Source organism: Gobius niger (genome assembly GCF_951799975.1).
Source record: "Gobius niger genome assembly, chromosome: 11".
In the NCBI taxonomy this organism is placed as follows: Eukaryota; Metazoa; Chordata; class Actinopteri; order Gobiiformes; family Gobiidae; genus Gobius; species Gobius niger.
The window spans coordinates 16,915,721-16,935,031 of NC_136862.1; the positions used below are offsets into that span (position 1 = coordinate 16,915,721).

General features: G+C 41.3%; 2 protein-coding genes across 2 annotated transcripts; one reads left to right on the forward strand and one right to left on the reverse strand.

Moving 5' to 3' along the window:
- Nucleotides 1-644: 644 nt before the first annotated feature.
- Nucleotides 645-6,590, reverse strand: gnb2 (guanine nucleotide binding protein (G protein), beta polypeptide 2). Its single transcript, XM_079565721.1, has 10 exons — nucleotides 6,006-6,590; nucleotides 4,349-4,427; nucleotides 4,230-4,268; nucleotides 4,014-4,120; nucleotides 3,564-3,627; nucleotides 3,314-3,476; nucleotides 2,965-3,031; nucleotides 2,682-2,883; nucleotides 2,358-2,574; nucleotides 645-1,460 (listed from the first exon to the last, which is right to left on the reverse strand). The coding sequence occupies exons 2-10, from the start codon at nucleotides 4,403-4,405 to the stop codon at nucleotides 1,354-1,356; spliced, it is 1,023 nt and encodes a 340-aa protein (XP_079421847.1). The 5' UTR covers nucleotides 4,406-4,427; nucleotides 6,006-6,590; the 3' UTR covers nucleotides 645-1,353.
- A 2,750-nt stretch (nucleotides 6,591-9,340) lies between these two features.
- slc12a9 (solute carrier family 12 member 9) lies at nucleotides 9,341-19,302 on the forward strand. Its single transcript, XM_079566524.1, has 14 exons — nucleotides 9,341-9,656; nucleotides 11,458-11,690; nucleotides 12,190-12,324; nucleotides 12,683-12,820; nucleotides 13,411-13,713; nucleotides 13,804-13,911; nucleotides 14,596-14,707; nucleotides 14,801-14,958; nucleotides 15,025-15,107; nucleotides 15,183-15,307; nucleotides 15,783-15,975; nucleotides 16,696-16,870; nucleotides 17,771-17,917; nucleotides 18,094-19,302. The coding sequence occupies exons 2-14, from the start codon at nucleotides 11,480-11,482 to the stop codon at nucleotides 18,918-18,920; spliced, it is 2,715 nt and encodes a 904-aa protein (XP_079422650.1). The 5' UTR covers nucleotides 9,341-9,656; nucleotides 11,458-11,479; the 3' UTR covers nucleotides 18,921-19,302.
- Nucleotides 19,303-19,311: the final 9 nt, after the last annotated feature.

The window sequence follows — 19,311 nt, forward strand, 5'->3', positions numbered from 1 at the left end:
ATCTACCACATGGCTTTAATATGTTGTTTATATCCTATATCCATATCTTTATTATGTCAGCGTCCTCTGCTGGACACGTGTGGAATTCTTTCCTTTTTCAAATTTAAGCTGCCCCCTAGTGGATGGAGTGAGTATTCTGGCTATTTGAAGATCCATACAGGAATGAGCTGGAGACTTACCTTATTTTTTGACATACTCAGAAGTGTATGCTCTACAAAGGGCCACATTAAATCATCTGCCACATGTTTGACACATGTGCATTTAACTATACAAGTATTTCGTCATGTTTTAAACATTTTACTGAAAAATCATTAAAAATGACTTTTGGAAATGAAGCACTGTTTTACCTTCATTTCTTAATTTGAAATAATTCCAAGTACCCCCTGAGTTGAGAAACACTGCTCACATGAAAAAAGGAAACAAAGATTTCCACATTCCTGCCTATTTGGAAATACATTTCTAGATTTCCAGTGAATTATGTGTTGAATTACTGTACAAATCTAATTATACATATATGAAAAATGATACAACCCCAATACAATGGAAATGATGTATACGAGATGTAAATTAAGAAATGCGCAGGGCCATGGATACACTTTATACTGTATAACAGCAGGTCAAGAACTTCTAAAAAGGAGGCACCAAACGGGCAGGAGAGTCTGTAATTTATTAATAGTATGTACAATTATACCATCATAACATCCAGATATCACAGACTGACTTACACTGCTTTTCACTTTCAATCATGTCTTGCGTTCAGATCTGTCACTTGTGTCTGAGGCACAAAGGGATAAAATGAAGAAATCAAGTGTAAAAAAACATCCCAAAGAGATGCACGTGTGGTGTGGATATCTATAAAAACATGACCCCAATTAACATAAAAGTTCATATTTGTCCTAAAGTCAATATAGTTGCTCTAGCCTGCCTATCAGTGTTAAAAGACTCACATCATCAGATTCTGTCCTTACGAGACAAAAAGAGAAAAGGGGGAAAAAAAGACTGAAGTGTTTTTTAGACTTCATTGTAAACAAAGAACAAATTGTCCCTAAATTTTTTCTTCTCCTCTAAATTTGGAGAAGACTGTGTGTGTGTGACGTGTTTGAAGGCTTCGGGTAAAAGTGTTTTTTTGGTTGCTTTTAGAACATTTAAGAATTGTCACGTGGTGCCTTGAGGTGCACATAACTGTAAGTGGTGCGTCTCATTTTTGAATAGGCTACTTTGTTTTATGTACAGTACAATACCGGGGGTTTGCCTGTTGGGTTGGACATTACGGTTTTAAGAGGGGGTGCAAATTGTGTCCCAGGGTGAACGGTGTGATTTTGTAGTTTTGTATTTGTACAGTTTCTGCACGGGTCAGTTCCAAATCTTTAGGAAGCTATCCCAGGAGCCGGTGGACACGGCCATCCCGTCTTCAGTCACCCCCAGACAGCTCACCCGATTATCATGACCCGCCAGGACTCCTGCAGGAAAGACCACTCAAAGTTTATCATTGGCTTATTTACGGTGATATAAATGCCCAACGGGACTTGATATAAACACTGGCAACAACTAAATGCTGGAAGGGTTCATTTTGGCAATAATATACCTCAACGTCAGAGGTAGGCCTGAATTTCTGCTGTTTTGCGTAAAGCACTGTGAGACCTCTGTTTTCAGGGTTATCTGAAATTTTAGACATTTTGTTCTATCTAGTTTAGACATGGTTTACATGCAGGTAGGCCGCCATGTATTTTAGACCAGTGGTTCTCGACTGGCTCCAGGACCCACTATTACATAAGGACGACAAATAAAACATAATAGTCGGTTACGTATAAAGCATACTGCTTACTGAATACCAATTAGAAAGGCCCTTCAAGCTGAAAATATGATCGAAACAACTCAATCATTTTATTGTTGATAAATATAACATAGCAAGAACTCTATATTATATTACAAATGATATTAAACAGCTAATTTCATTTGTGGCGAGTAACTCCCCTAATTCTCGAAGATTAGCCAAAAGACTAAGATAATATCCAGTGAAAACACAACACTCCATGAACTACACATGAAAGAAAACTTTAAGTTGTTTATGCTTATTGATTGTGAGAAATAATACAGCAGAATTATTGTAGTATCGGGACATATTTTAAAGCAAAGAATGAGCTTTCTATGACCACTTTGATACAAGGGGATCATTGTAAATATTTTGAGAAAAACGTTGTGGGACATGTTTCTACGTTGCTGATTCATTTGTCATCCAGATTCTGAACAAGCTCCACTGTGTACTTTTTTAAAGATAAGTCGGACCCATTTCGTATAAACCCCTATTACAGCCAGGTAAATCATGCATATATATATAAAAAAGCAGCCAGACTCACCTGCTCGGTCCCCTTTCATAGCGTCCCAGATGTTGCAGTTGAAGTCGTCGTAGCCAGCGAGCAGCAGGCGCCCCGAGCGGGAGAAAGCCACTGAGGTGATACCGCAGATGATGTTGTCATGGCAATACAGACCCAGCTCTTGGTCTGCACGAAGGTCAAACAGCCTGCAGGTGGCGTCGTCCGACCCTGTGGCAACTGCACTGCCATTGGGAAAGAACTGGGAACAAAATAGACAAGACCCTTACTCTATGAAGGATGTGATAAAACAATCTTTCCAAGTCATGAGGAGCATGAATGAACTGAACGTTTAAACCCTGCACTTACACAAATAGCATTGATGTCGGACTCATGTCCAGTGAAGGTCTGTCTGCACATGCTGTCCCTGATGTCCCAGAGTTTGACTGAAGCGTCGCAGGCTCCCGACACAAAGGTGCGCAGGTCTGGAGACAGGGACAGGCTCATGACGTCTCCCGTGTGTCCCGAGAACACAGTGGTCTGCTGACTCGTCTCTATGTCCCACAGTGCACTGTGTACAGATTCAGGTTCATGTGATTACAACAAATGTGCAAACGTTTAGCATTACATTACAGCTGAAGCCTGGACTCACCATGTGGTGTCTCCTGAACTAGTAATGATTTGATTGTCATCAATGAAACGGCAACATGACAGATAACCTGAAAAACAGATTCATATTTTCTTTCCTTTTCTTTATTCAGTCAGAGTCGCCAAACAGAACCAGGATTTTAAGGTGACTTGTTGCAACACAGTCAAAGCTCATAGTTGCCCTCTACTGTTAACAGGGGAGTGAAGCCAGTTTAAATGGTCATTTGGCAGCTCCACTATTGGTAACTTTATTATAAAAGAAGTGCATGAATGGAACAAAAACTAATCCATGCATGATCCCATATGATTGTAGATTGATAGGAGTGAAGCAGCTCAGAACAGTTGACCCTCACCTGTGTGTCCAGGCAGCTCCCTGCTCACTCGGACATTGCCCTCTCGTGTCTTTAGGCAGTAGATGGAGCAGATGTTGTCAAGGCCTCCACATGCCACATAGTTACCAGAAGGGGCATACGCACAGGTCATGACCCACGAGGAGCGCAGGGGGATGGCATGAATCTATTAAGACAGGAAAATGGATGGTTTACACATTTATTACATATGTACAAAAGCATCAATTGTAGAAACTTTTCATGTGCTAGTTACTTTGTTAGTGGTGTAACTGTCCCAAACGATGAGCTTTCCATCTTGAGAGGCACTAACCAGCAGCCTGCACAGAAAGGAGTGTATACCTATAGAACTGTAGGAAACAGAATATGCAAACTACACCGCACAAAAGAGTCAAAGTACTACCAACAAATGGGACTATTTCAAACCAGATATTGAGTCTTTTACTGTCAAGTTTATCCACATTTGAGGTCCTTTTAAACCAATTCTTGGAGCGTCAAAAGGAATTTAAATGTCATTTTATACAAGTCCTTTTCTGTTGCTCTATCTTCACCATTATTATTATGAAAAGAAAACACAATATTCCTTCTCCGCACCATTTCTTGGTTCCACATAAAAGAAATTGAACATCATAAACCCCTGAAAATCAACTCTTAGCAACATTTGTTCTAAAATGTAAAAAAAAAAAAAAGGAAGTACTGAAGTGACCTGGAGTCGGTGCCCCAGTGCATGGCGTAGATTTTGGCAAGGTGACCACGAAGAGTGCGTCTTGTTCTCATCTGAATCCGCCCAACAGGGTCCAGACCTGCAGTGATCTGCAGACAGTAACATGTTTATTTGCATGTGTATGCAAATGCATTTCGACAGTATTGGTAACACAGTATTGGTCTGTAGCATCAGTGTTTAGAACAAACCGTGACTCACTTGTGTGAGAGTTGAATCTCCACATGCGTTCCTGGCGTCCTGTGACAGGTATAAAAAGGGTGAACATAAGGTCACTCAGAGTATCATTTTGATCATACCAAGAGGAAAGATGAGCATACTCTTATCTGGTTGCGTAGTTGCTCTGCCTCCTGACGGAGTTGCTCCAACTCACTCATTTTGATTGATTCAAACTTTCACCTGAAAGGTACAAAATAACATCAAGTTATGGGAGCTACATCTGCCAACTCAAAATTCAGTGGATTAACCTAGTGTATTGTGAATCCAGTAATCCAGAGACTTCATCAAAAAATGGATGTCAATCAAGCCAAATAACTGATCTAAAATATGAATAACACACACTTTAATCTCTTTAAATGACTAAACCGGCACAGGGGCAAAAACCATGTAATCTGTTTATGGCCTTGCCTTGTTAAAGTGAGGAGAGTAATCTGCTATGACTAAGCTGCCACAGAGCGAGCTCACAAACTGTATATTGAATGAACAGTAGCTTTTACCCTGTTGCTGTGGAAGTTGTAGACTGATGCTGGTATTTGAAACTGATCTCTGATGTATGATGTTGAACTAATTGGAATGAGACCTAGAGTGCACGCATTAGTAGGAAGCAGCACTTCCTGTTTTCGAGTGGGAGTACAGTAACATATGCAAACCACATCCCAAACCATGAGGTGGTATTTGCATTTGTGAGGCTATTTAAATTCACAGTAAGACTTCGTGACATAGAGTTCACAGTGTGTAGAAGAGCAATTAGCTACAGTAGGTCAGAGTTCCCCGGGGGAGCTGCGACCAGATGGATCACACCGCGTTAATGGAGCCAAGAGGACTGAGCTGGGCCTCAGACTCCTGCTCATGTACCCAGAGAGAGCAGCACCATCTAGGCAGAGCTCCCAGGGCCTGCCACCTGTGAATGTCACTTCGTGGATGATGCGGGATGTGACTGTTCATACATGAAACTGACACACAACGATGCATTTACATAAACATTATGAAAGATGGCAAGCATTAGAAACCAGATATTCTGTGTCTTTTAATGTCAATTTGGGATTTGATGAATAAGCTCTAAAAGAGAAAATAAGCATCAACACTTGTACTGATAATATTTTGGTGCAGAAATAATGACAAACTTTATTCTAATGAATATATTAGTCATGTGGGTTTTCCCCTGTCTTAGATGAACCAACACTTCAAATCCTAAGCAAAAAACAAAAACAAAAACTGGTGCCCAAACATTTCAGGGACAGGCTCACTGTGGCGAGCATGACTGACCCCACCCCATTAGAAGCACTTTTATATGTAACTAAATGAATATGGCATGGCTACATCTGCGGCTGCCTGGAGTGCGCGCACACAGCCCTCTCTGGCGAGGCAAATGTCACAGGGCTATGTGGCACTTCTACACACAAGAAGGCATGGTCTGGGAATGAGCTGCCAGCCCCGTTACGCACAACAGGGAAGAATAGCGATAAGGCGGCAACCAAGGGAATAAATGATAATGATTGTGGGATATGATTAGGTGGTCGGTGTTTTAGATTTCCCAGTGCGCGTGCAGGGGAGGACGAGCCCTATAACGCATCGCATGTACATTGATCCGCTCTCTGAGGCTGACCAAGGCCTTCCTGTGGATGCTGAGCTCCTACATTGATAAATATGGCCCCACACATTCACTTCAAATCACGCAATGCCACGACTTACTGCCCCGACAGGCGTCTTGTTGTGACATTACAGCTCCCACTGCGTTTAGTAAGGGTGGGTGGCTACCTGTTAATTGTGCTGATGGTTCCTTCCTTATCTTTCCCTTTCTGTTTCTGACCGTGCACTCAGTGTCTTCTTCAATCATCCAAAAGGGGGGTCCGTGCGGGATAAAGCTGTCCGAGAAACGCTCAATATGTGTCACGATGAGGGTTTTTTCAGCAAACGGGCAGTCGTAGGAGGGCTCCGCACATATCCATCGCTTTAGCCCTGCTGCTGCTGCTTCTCTCTGGAGCCGCCGCTGCGAGAGAAAACGGAGAAATTGGCCTTTACCGCTGCCGTATCGTCGCGTTTCTTTCCGCCTCGCTTTGTCCAGATTTTCACAGACGACTATTTAAAAAAGAAAACCATCCTTTTAAGCCCCCCCGTGCTATATGATCCCGTGCCGTTTGTCGCTTATCAAAGATTGTCTGCAAAACACCAAGCGCCCGTTTTACTCAGATTCTGCTTATCGTGACGTGATCCTCGCTTCCTTCCTCTCTTGGTTTCCTCCGCCCTTCTCCGACACTTCTTCAGCTCAAACAACAACAGCGCTGCACACGGACAACACGCAAAGCTAAACTAAAAATGACGATAATTAGTTCATTTTGAGTCCTCCCCCCCCCTCACACACACACACACACACCCACCACCCCCCCTCCTCATCTTTCTTTCCAGAAGGCGAACCGGAGTCACGCGGTCGCTCCGTGCGCTCTAGCCCGAACGAGCGTGATCTTACAGTGAGTCTGGGGCACTTTACAACCACACCCATCAGCGGTCCTCACTTGATGCACGTGCGACCCCCCTCTGATCCCAACTCTGTGGCTGAAGCAGAGGCAGAAGACGAGGAGGGACGTGCTGTCTGATTCAAGAGCGCACAGGGGGTAACGACTTAGCTACTACGTGGTGGCTACAATGTGATGATTATTATGCAATTAAACGTTTGTCTGCGCAGCTGTGATTTTTCTTCTTCCTCAACGCACTCACTGCTTTAACTTTTGCCCTTGATGGGTTTGAGCTCAGTGGATCCCTGGCAAATAATAATAATAATAATAATGATAATAATAATGATAATAATAATAATAATGATAATAATGATAATAATAATAATAATAATAATGATAATAATAATAATAATAATAATAATAATAATAATAATAATAAAAAATAATAATAATAATAATAATAATAATAATAATAATAACCATCATCATCACTAATAGCCTAATAATCCGAATGAGAATAATAATCATACAAAATGATCACAATATTAATAATACTCAGAATTATCATACATACAAATACTCATCATCATCATCGTCATAATAATCATCATCATCATCAGTGTTAATTTCGTCGACTAAAATATTTTGTCTTAATTTTAGTCAAAGTGATATTTTTGACGACTAAAATTGGACTAAAACTAAATTAAAAGTTTCTCATGAGACTAAAACTATGACTAAAATGTCCAGATATTTTAGTCGACTAAAATAAGACTAAATAAAAATGAAAGGGAGAGACTAAAATCATCCAAACTTCTATTGACCATCTGAAAGAGCCTCATATCATCTAAATTCTCTGCCAAATTATCAGCTCTGAGCTTTGTTCATGTGGAGCAGCTCCATGAAGTCAAGGACCTTGATTAAATATGATTATGATGAATATTATAAATGCAAAGTCGACTAAATTAGTCTTAAATTTAGTCGACTAAATTGACATGCAATTTTCGTCGACTAAAACTAGACTAAAATTGAAACATTTTTTTTGACTAAATCTCGACTAAAATTAATTTACATTTTAGTCAAAAGACTAAGATTAAAACTAAATAAAAATATGTTGTCAAAATTAACACTGATCATCATCGTCATCATCATCATCATCATCATAGTCATAAGAATACGTATCTTACATAGCAATGCATTATTTCCTTCTTAAATTGCCTTCACACGGACGCTTCATGTATTATGGCTTATTATTTTTGTTTATTTGTATGGATCCCATTGAGCTGAGAGCTCAATGCAGTCAGCCAGTGTTCATTTCAAAAAAGCATTTACATATTTATACAACAGTATAGCCTATGTGTATTATACAGTATTTGGGGGGAAATGCATATATTTGATGGGGTCATGTGCTGCCATCTGGTGTCCATTAAAGGAATAGTTATTAATAATAATAATAATAATAATAATAATAATAATAATAATAATAATAATACATTTTATTTAAAAGCGCCTTTCAGAACACCCAAGGACACTGTACAATGGACACATTAAAAACATTAAAAACAAGAACACCAGAATAAAAACAGTACAAACGATTGAGAAGGTGAGCGTGTAGCTAGGTGGTGTAGGACTGTCTGAACAGGTGAGTTTTGAGTTGGATTTGAAGAGTGGCAGAGAGTCTATGGTACGGAGGTCGGAGGGGAGAGAGTTCCAGAGCTGGGGAGCAGAGCGGCTGAATGGTCTGTGCCCCATGGTGATGAGTTTGGCCAGTGGGACGGAGAGTTTGAGAGTGGAGAAGGAGCGGAGAGTGCGGGCAGGAGTTTTTCCAGACTGAGAAATGTTCTTACCTGAGCTTAGACGAGTTGATACGTACCTGTCTGGTCTTTGTGCCCAGTGGAAGAGTTTGATTGCTTCTAACTTCACCCCGTTTGGAGCTATAGGAATCTACTGCGAGAGGCCAAATACTAACAACATCTTCGGTCTTTTAGCGTGACTGAGGGCACACAGTTCTTCCCTACTGTGATATGTTCTTACCTGAGCTTAGACGAGTTGATACGTACCTGTCTGGTCTTTGTGCGTGCACTTGGAGGAGCGTGGTCGCTTCCAACTTCACCCCTGTTTGGACCTACAGGAATACATTGGGAGAGGCCAAATACTGACAACATCTTTGGTCGTTTTGCGTGACTGGGGGCACGCACAAAGACCAGACGGGTACGTATCAACTCGTCTAAGCTCAGGTAAGAACATATCTCAGTCTGGAAACACGGTGAACTATTCCTTTAAGAGAAATGATCACCGGCAAATATAGCTTAACTACTTATTCAGAAGACAACATGGTGCATGGTGAACTGAAGGGTGAAGTTGACTGATCTAACACACCCAAAAAGGCTTTTTAACAGGGGGCACTCGCAGCGCGCGCGTTTGCAGACGTGTTCATCACTTCCTTGTCAATGGCGCCTCCTTGTGGGTTTGATAAGAGTGCAAAACCCTCAAGCTGCCTTTACTGAACTTATGTTGAAGGGTGAAACACTCACCCTTCACTGTAAGCGTTTGATGATGAGTGGGCACAGGCAGCATGTACAGGCCGACGCAATCACTAAAGTTTTTTTTTTTTTTTTTTTAACTGTAAGGGGGCGGGGACACAAGCCCGTAGCTTTTTTCATATTTGTGAACGAGTTTCCCTGCCCTTTTCAGTCACATGGGCCGTCCGCGCTCTCCCGTGACACTTTTGGGCAAATAACAATCCGCCGAGGCGTGCCATGGCTACAGTGTTGTTATTGGTCGGTAGGTCATCTCTTTTCTTTTGTCCAGCATCCAACTTCTTCCTCCTCGGGACACCGCAGACCGTCCGCGGCGGCGCATCTGGACCTCCGCGCACACGAACTGCCCGATCACGGTGGGACGCGCAAAGCTGCAACATCAGGAAGTGCGCATAACAGTCTCCACAGGGTCCACGGAGGTAAAACTCTTCTCAATTTCATGTCTGACTCCGCCATTATGCCAATCATGTCGTGAAAGTTTATTTCGTATGTAGATTTAGACGCTGACAGATTGGTGAGGTCGTTGTGGGTGGGTGTTTTATGCCGCTAAATTGCTCTTCCAGTTCATGCTTACGTATTAGTGACGAAAACAGTGTATTTTTGGAAACATGCACTTGACTGTTCACTGTTTCCCCAAAGTGAGGGAACATTTATTGTCTGAATGTGTCGAGACAGCATAAAGTCACCGGCTACATGTTAGGATGGGACACAAAACGATTCAGCCTTTGAAGATAATTAAAACAGGGCAAGCAGTCATTTTAATGCGTGCTATGATGACGGCTTAAATCACAGGATCCAGTTTTAGGGCGTGTGTCCTCATTAGTTAGAGACATGCATGCACTTGCCAAGTCATACTGGCCTGTGCTCTGTTAAAAGGAGAAACAAACTATTAACATCATATAGGTCAGATCAAAGTAAATGGTCATAGGAGGAGATGGTCAACATAGGGGTTCTGAAGAATTTAAGGGGAGATGGTTTTGTGCAAGTGAGTGTGAATCAGCTGACTACAAATACCAGCTGTAGGTGTGATGTGAGGGCAGTCTATGAGGAGCACACTTTAAAAAAAAAACTCTTACATCATGGGGGGGTCTGGTGGAGGGATAAGGTTTGTGGCTAATTATCATCACTAGAGCCTTAAGAGACGAGTGAACATTGCTAAAACACCAAATTTACACTTTATGTTCTTTTGTTATTTTAAGCCTCTTGGCGCCAGAGCACATGACAGGAAGTTATTTTGTGTGACTCGTCTGTGATTAGTATGTGGGATAAACCGGCTATGCCTTTTTGGACACTTGCAACACAATAAATGCCTAAGTAAACTCTTGTTCCAAAAGTGCACCCGTGAGGAACGTATTGTTATGGTCAGAGGAATAAACAAAGGATGAAGGAGGATCTATGGGGAGATGTCCCTCTTCTACTTCTTGCTATAGTGAACGTGAGATAAATGAAATACTCAAATTACAGATTTGCATAGAATTATGATCAAATGATTTGCTTTAGCACACTTCCAGTTCACTATATCAGTTTTCTGTCTTCATGCTTATAAATGTGAAAGAAAAAAATACTATTTAAGTACAAAACTGGCCACTGAATTAGGCTTTTGTGAAATAATATTTTGCTTCAGTGGGAAAATGATCTTGATTTATCACAGCAAAGTTGAGGACATGTGTCTGTGCCTTTCTCTCCTTTTGCTCTTTTTTTCTATCCAAATTAAAGTATTTTTTGTTGGTGAAAAATGCATTAAAATGTCTTGCTGTGAGCGAGCTCTTCTTTGCTCTGAGATGTAACTTCAGTGGGAGCTGGACATCCTCTGCTCGTCACCATGGAGATGTTGCTGCTTTTATGTAACCCCTGGTCCCCAGATATGAGGTTTAAAGGGGCTATAAAGAGTGTAAAAATGTGAAAACTAAGTATTTTCATCCCCCTACATGTTCCAGCCATGTCCTATTGTGTAGAATGAGCTCAGACCTATTCACCACAACTGCCTCTAAAATCCTGCACACAAAAATGTGTGTTACTGTTAATATAGAAAGCTGCAGTTGCGCGTAAGACCTGAGGTGGCAGTAGTGAGAATAAAATGACCAACTTGCATCTAGTCTCTTTAATGATACATTTCAGGACAGTTTAGTTGCTGTTGTGATTTTTATGTAGCTGCACATAACTTGGAATGTCCTGCAGTCTGCCATAAAAATATATATCATGTATAATTTCTTTTTACAGACTCGTGTTAAAATCCTTCACCATGTCTAATGAGCACACGCCGCTGATCACCTCAGGGGTGTGCGGTCTGACCAGGGCGTCCTGTGGCATGGCTCCCGAGACCTCCCCTGATGCCAGTCCTCAGTCGGACCCAACCCAGCCCAGCAAAGACCCACGGAGACTCAACACCTTCTTTGGAGTCATGGTTCCCACTATCCTGTCCATGTTTAGCATTGTGCTGTTTCTCAGAACAGGTAAAAGAACAATATATTTACAATCTTAACATCATATATGTATTTTGTTCAGTGGGTTCATTGTGAAATATCTGACATTTAGATTTGCATTTTATTTGTTTGTAATCAAGATTATATTTATTAACGTTATAATCATGACCACGTGCATTAACGTTTCAGAGGAGACTGTAATACAACGCTGTTACTAAGGTTAAGGTTTACTTTATTGTTGGTAAATTTGTCCTCAGCATTTGACCCATCCTTCAGTGCCGCTGGAGCAACCTGTAGCAGTGGGCAGCCGCAGTGCCCAGGGGTCAGTGTCACTTAGCAGTAGAATAACCCTATTGTGCATGTTTTGAGTTGTGCTAGCACAAGCATCACATGCATTTCAGAGCATATTGAATATTACTTTAGGTCTAAACAATACAGTGTAGCCACTTTCACATAAAATAAAATATATATGTATGAATTTTGCGGCCCTCACTGGATGGCTCATAGTAAAGTGAATTGTGTCTGGCAGGGTTTGTGGTGGGTCACGCGGGGCTGCTGCAGGGGCTCCTCATGGTGGTTGTAGCCTACACTATTATCTCCCTCACTATACTGTCCATCTGCGCCATCTCGACCAACGGAGCCATACAGGGAGGAGGAGCATACTGTATCCTTCAAAACATGCTCTTCTAAAGATGCCTGTATTACTGTATTTATATTCTGACTTATTGACCTTTTACTGTCTGTATACATTGGGACTTTTTTATTTTTGGGGGCGGGGCTTGGCCAGAGGCAAAGACAGCTGCTAGAGGCCACTAAAATCTATGGAGGAGATTTTAGTTCAGCTATAAGCTTAAGGTAGTATTATTAAAAACAGATAATAGGACATTTTACTTTAAAGCCACAACTTTAAAGCAATTGCATCTATATAATGCTGTTTGCCTCCAGCTATCATTGTGCCTGGCTTCCTGGTTTCCTGGAATTGGGTTTGGGTTTGGGAACACTCCTTAACAGAGTATAAACAGACATGATAAGTCGATCCTTGGGCCCAGAGTTCGGAGGAAGCATTGGTCTGATGTTTTTTCTTGCCAAAGTTTTTGCCTGTGGGGAGTATGTTCTTGGTCTTGTAGAAGCCATTTTGGATGTATTTGGACGTGACCCAGGTATGTAGTTAGTTCACTATTACTTTTTTGCTAATTATATCGTTAGCTTGTTCTTATATTTAATGTTTTTCTTCAAATCATTATACACTGTCTACTATTGTTGTGTTGTTTGTTCAATGTGTAACAGTTTCCTTACTAACGTTTTGTAGCGCAGTTTATGGAGGAAGTATTAAGAGGAAGCTCTGTTTTTATGGCTTGTAAGACATATTTGCCGTCGAGCAGACTTCAGACTTTCTTCAGGGTCCACAAACTGTCATATATACTGTATTCATGTTGTGACTACAAGTCCTCTTAACTGACCTTAATCATGCATTTGTGTTTGAGTTATACCACCCCCTTTACATACTAATGTAAGAAACAATTTCACCTGCTTTCTGAAGAGCCAGTCCTTTAAAATCGACATAGGGGTTTCATAACAATAATGATAATATTCAAAAACATGGGAGCTTGATGAAAGGAAATGATTATTATGGCATATTTGAGGATTCACTAATTACCAAAAAATGACATGGTTCAACTTTTCCGCATTCCTTGTTGGACGATTCTCTTCTAAAACAGTAAATCTCCCATGCTTGTTGTCCCCTGTACAGACTCCGCAGTGTCGGAGAGTGTGAAGGTGCTCCCTCAGGGTTACTGGTTCTCGGTGCTGTACGCCTCCATCGTCCTGCTGCTCTGTCTCATCGTGTGCCTCGTGGGCTCAAAAATCTACTCGCGCACGGCCTTCGTCATCCTCATCGTGGTCACCGTGTCTCTGATGTCCGTCTTCATCAGCTCTGTGGCCATTCCACCCAAGAGCATCAACATCACACACCCGGGCCCAGGCAACCAGACCCTGCGCTTCAACGCCAGCTACACCGGATACAGCGTGAAGACCCTCAGGGACAATCTGTTCTGTGAGTCTGCTGCTGCTTTCCACGCCTCAGAGCGGAGATTAAGTGGATTGATTTGATAAAGTTATTGTTCATTGTTTTTGTTTTTTGCAGCTGGATATTCACTGGACTATAGCACCAACTCTGTTATGTCCTTCGCTACAGTTTTTGCAGTCATGTTCACGAGCTGCACAGGAATCATGGCCGGAGCAAACATGTCTGGTGAGAGCTGATCATAAGAACGAAACTAAACATATTTAATGTGAACAGTGATGCAGTATGTAGTATTCAGAGGCGGGTAGTACTCTATTGCATACAAAGTTACTCTAGTACGAGGGTAACTTTTTGAAGCAAGTGTCTTAAAATAGTTAATTCAGTACTTTTTACCTCTACTTGAGTAATATTGTAATGAAGTATCTTTACTCTTGTTGTTTAAGATACCAACACTTCATGTCGCCTTTTAAATACAGAAAGTTTGTGTTTCGTTACCCTTTTTCTACAGATATATGCATTTAATACATTTGTATGGTATTTTCTTAGGAAATATTAGGATTTTCACATTATTACAAGTTTTGTTTCTCATAATTTATATCACAACAAAAACATAAATCAGACTTTTACAGTTACTCGCAGTACTCAAGTTGGTCACTACTTTTTACTTGTACTTGAGTAACATTTTTTCAAAGAAATGTTATCCTTAATTGAGTAAGTATTTTGGCTACTCTAGTATTACTATAAGTGTATCGTAATCACATCTGAAGTGAATTCATTTTGTCCATTTAACTATTTTATTCTATGGCAATGGCAACTTGGAGATACTTCATCTTACTTACCTACAGTTGAAGAGCAACTTAAAAAGGCAAAAATGAGCATTTACTTAAATCAACTTTAACTCTATCCCTCAAGGCGAGCTGAAGACTCCAAGTGTTTCCATCCCCAAAGGCACCATCGTCGCTGTGCTCTACACTTTCACTGCCTACGTTCTACTCTTTATGATGGTCGCTGCCACTTGTGAAAGGTACAAATGCATAAAATCCATTTTGATCTAATTAAAATCACCTGTTAAGAGCGTTTATATTCGTTTATTTATTATGATCATTATTTTTCACAGGACTTTGTTGATTGAAGATTATGGGTTCCTACAGAAGATAAACCTCTGGCCTCCGTTTGTAACTATTGGCATTTACTGTGCCTCTCTGTCGGCTGCAATGTGTGCTATGATTGGAGCTTCACGGATACTGCACGCTCTCGCAGTGGATCATCTCTTTGGTACGAAGTGAATGACGTGGAGTCCTTTGTGCAGCACTGACACGCCGCACCTTGTTTCTTCTGCAGGTTTGCCTCTAGTCCCGGCTACTGTGAAGTCCAACTCGGGGAACCCTTGGGTGGCAGTGCTGTACACGTGGGCTCTGGCACAGGTGTGTTTGCTTTGTCTGAGCGCAGCTGCGGGTCCACTTGTCCTACACTGAACTTGTATTTTTGTTTAATATTAGTGTGTAGTGTTTGCTGGTGAGCTGAACGCCATCGCCAGTCTGGTGACAATTTTCTACCTGCTGGCTTTTGCCGCCGTGGACCTGGCGTGTTTAGCTCTTGAATGGGCATCAGCACCGAACTTCAGGTATTAAGAAAAAGATATCGCCTTTTTTAAATGGCTCCTGCACAATTTTATACATTATTACACATTTTGTTGACCCAATGTTATGATATTAGAAGCTTTAAATCAAAATACTGTGAACATTCATAGCTTAAAGGCCCTATACCTGTTTTTTTTAATTACAAACAATGAAAGAGGAAGCCACTAAACTAAAATGTCAGTTGTAACTTTCCTTGCATATTTATAGCAACCCAATTCCTCTTCTTCAGTTTATAGTTCATGAAATTGATACAAATGTTTTATAATTAGATGCATAGTGTTTTCCCACAAATGTCTGAATTTACAATATACTAAATGAGGACAAAAAAACTAATTTTGTTCAATTACTCTCCAGTTCTTTCAAGTAGATCAAGTCGTTTTTTTCTTTCTGAACATTTTATTGAGAGGAACCCCAGCATTTCATTGTCCTGTTAAAAGACTGTTCTATCCTTTGTTCTAGACCCACATTTCAGTACTTTTCGTGGCACACCTGCCTGCTGGGCATCCTGAGCTGTCTTGTCATGATGTTCGTCATAAACCCTGTGTATTCTTCGGGCAGCATCGTTCTACTGTTGATCTTGCTCCTCTTCCTGCATTACCGGTCACCCACCAGCAGCTGGGGCTACATCAGCCAGGCCCTCATATTTCACCAGGTACTGGCAAACACACAATAGGTCGCCTTCACGTTTTAGAATATGATGATGTCATGATTACAGGTGGAGGGCAGGGGCCAATACAGCTCTATGGGAGAAAAAACAGTTTTTGTAACAAATCTCAAACAAAGATGTAATTGGATTCACAAACCCACCATATTATTGTTTTGGCTGAAAGTCCTTTCAGTCCTTTTAATATCACTGTAATGTTTTGGACTATTGTCCTCGCTTTTGGATGCCTTTCAGAGAAAATATTTGGACATTCGTTCATGTGTGCTGTAAGAGAAGACAATGAACTTTGAGACAGTGATGTCACGTGAAGGCCACCTTTTCAATGTTCTTGGTTAAAACATGTAGCTGGCTTTAGTCAATGATTCTCTTGTGAATCTGTGTAATTCTGTAGTGCAGCCACAAAAAGGTCACAAGGATGCCAAAATTTTAATATGCAAATCAAAGCACAGTCGTGCCAGAAGATGTGCTGTAGCAAGCCCAGAATAGAAAAGCTCTCAGGTACCTACATACATTATACATGGGGGATAAAACATTAAGAATTAGATAAACAAAATAATAATTGAAGTAGTGATCATGAAAAAGAAAATGAAAGCATTACCAGCTACATTTACATTACATTGGCTCCTTTTAGTCTTTAAAAATATTTTATCGAAGTCCGAAAGTGGCCATAAAATTAATGTTCGGTCTTTTATTGTTGCCAATGCTCAGGTTCGTAAGTACCTGCTGATGCTGGATGTGAGGAAAGAGCATGTGAAGTTCTGGAGGCCCCAGATGCTGCTGATGGTGGCCAACCCGCGCTCGTCCTGCCAACTCATCCTGTTTGTGAATCAGCTGAAGAAGGGAGGCCTATATGTGCTGGGCCACGTGAAGCTGGGGGATCTGGGTAATGATGTGGCCTGATGAACATCTGCTTCTTGATATATCAAATTATGCTTGCATTACACAGCCATTTTACTTTGTTTACTTCGTGTCTACAGTTAGCCTGTCAGCCCCGTTTTAATATTTTGCCTTAAAACAATGTAAAATAACTAATTTAAATTAATAACACATTTTATTTGTAATAGAGTTAAACTAATTCAAAAAGTGCTTCAAACTTCTGAAATTCCTAAGTAAAAGCAATAATTGACAAGATAATGGCTTTAAATGTAAAAAGTATCAAGTGAAAGTGAAAAGTACTCTGTTCATCTGTTATCTATTATTTGATTATTCACAAAATACACAGAGAAACTCAAAGCATTCTTTGCTGCCCCCTGGTGGCAGACAGGACTTATTTTCACAGCATTGACCCTTGCAATTAGCTTTGGATGACAACTGACTTTTCTTTAATTAATTTGATTCAATCGTTAAGAAAACAAAATTTCTCCACTGTGAGCTTAATAAAGTCATATTTTATCTTATCTAAAAAACAATGAGGTGATGAGAGAAATAATAAGAACCTGTAAATGTGTAACTATGGCTAATGTAGATTCTAGAACTTTAAGGGACATCAACACAGTTTGTCCTTCTAATGTGTCTTTTATTCAAGGAACTATTTAAACATTATTGGGCTCGGCGTGCTGTAAGTTTACGTTTTGGCCCTTATAGGAAAAAGAGAGTGAGATCAATCGTCCATAGATCCGAAGGTCATTGGTTCGAGCCCTGCTCAGACCGATGCATACATGAATAAGGGCTCAATGTAGTGCGTTAAGAATCCTGTGAAACACCGGATTTGCATGACTAAACCAAGCTGTTATTACGACTATTATCCGACCCGCTGATTATCTTCCTGTACATGTTGTTTCAGACTCACTGCCGTCAGATCCGGTGCAGCAGCAGTATAACTTCTGGCTCAGTCTCGTGGATAAACTCGATGTCAAAGCCTTTGTGGACCTGACGCTGTCTCCATCTGTCCGACAGGGAACACAGCACCTGCTGCGCATCACAGGACTGGGTGAGCCACACTCCACATGTACCATCATTGTAGATTACATTTCAGGATGTCGTACAGTCCCCATAAAATACTCATCAAGTCATTTGTAAAATAATGTTTAATTCAATGTACAACTTTCTATTAAAATGTAGACTTTTCAGTGTGTTTTATTGTTCTCGTCTCTGCATGTCTCTCAGGTGGAATGAAACCCAACACCCTGATCCTGGGTTTCTATGACAGCTGTATCCCAGAGGACTTCTTCCTGCAGGACTCTGCCTTCTGCAATTCTTCTCTGGGACAGGGCAGTGAGGAGGAGTATGACTTTGGGGTGGACCTGCCCTCTCTGCAGGCTCACTTCCCTCCAGTGCGGCACGAGGAGAGCCCCCGCTGGCTTTCACCTGAGGAGTATGTGGGCATCATTTCAGATGCTTTAAAGATGAACAAGAATGTGTGTTTGGGGCGATACTTTTTCCAGCTGCAGGGCGAGGACAAGGACAGTAAGGTGGATGGCTCGAACCGCATCATTGATGTGTGGCCTCTAAATCTGTTGCAGCCCGACAGCTGTGACTATGAGGACGTGTGCAGCCTTTTTCTGTTACAAATGGCCTGTGTTTTAAACATGTCCAGTAAGTGGCGCCATGCTCGCATGAGGATTTTCCTAAATGTGGAGACCAAGTCGGGCAGTCAGGCCTGGGTGGTGAATGAGGAGACTTTCCGAGAGCTGCTGAAGAAACTAAGAATCAGGGCATCGATTAAGATCGTTCCATGGGAGTCTCTCGTACATCATGCAGTCCCACAGGGGGAGCTGGTCCAGCCCCTGTCTGAGGACTACCTGACTGCAGTCAACAGCCTGCTCATAGAGCACAGCTCACAAGCCACAGTCCGCTTCCTCTATCTGCCTCGCCCCCCGCCCCTCCTCACACAGGCGCAGCAGTACATCTCCCAGCTCGAGACAGTCACCAACCGACTAGGACCAACGCTGCTAATTCATGGCGTTACCCCAGTCACATACACTGATCTATGAAGACTGTCACTGCAGGTACACGGTATCTGGACTCACTGCCTATTGGACTTTGAGGTGCAAAAGAAGCACCTGTTACTGTCATTCTGTTACAATGACGTGGACTTGAACATTCAACCTCTTTACACAAAGTGGTTGTGTTATGAGGTTCATATACTTGAAGAAGTTTGTTTTTAGGCCAAGAAAAATACTTAATTGTATATTGTATATAGACTGTGGCACATCAAGATTCAGAGGGTTTAGAGAGCGTTGTTTTGTTTAGTTTGTTTTTTTTGCTTAGCCAGTAAGCATTTTTTTTAAAGGGCTCGTTCCTTCTCTTAATTTCAGTGTTGTTTTTTTCTGTGGGAAGCTACTTTTAAACTGATGTAACTAAAGCACTGTTAAAATATTTAAT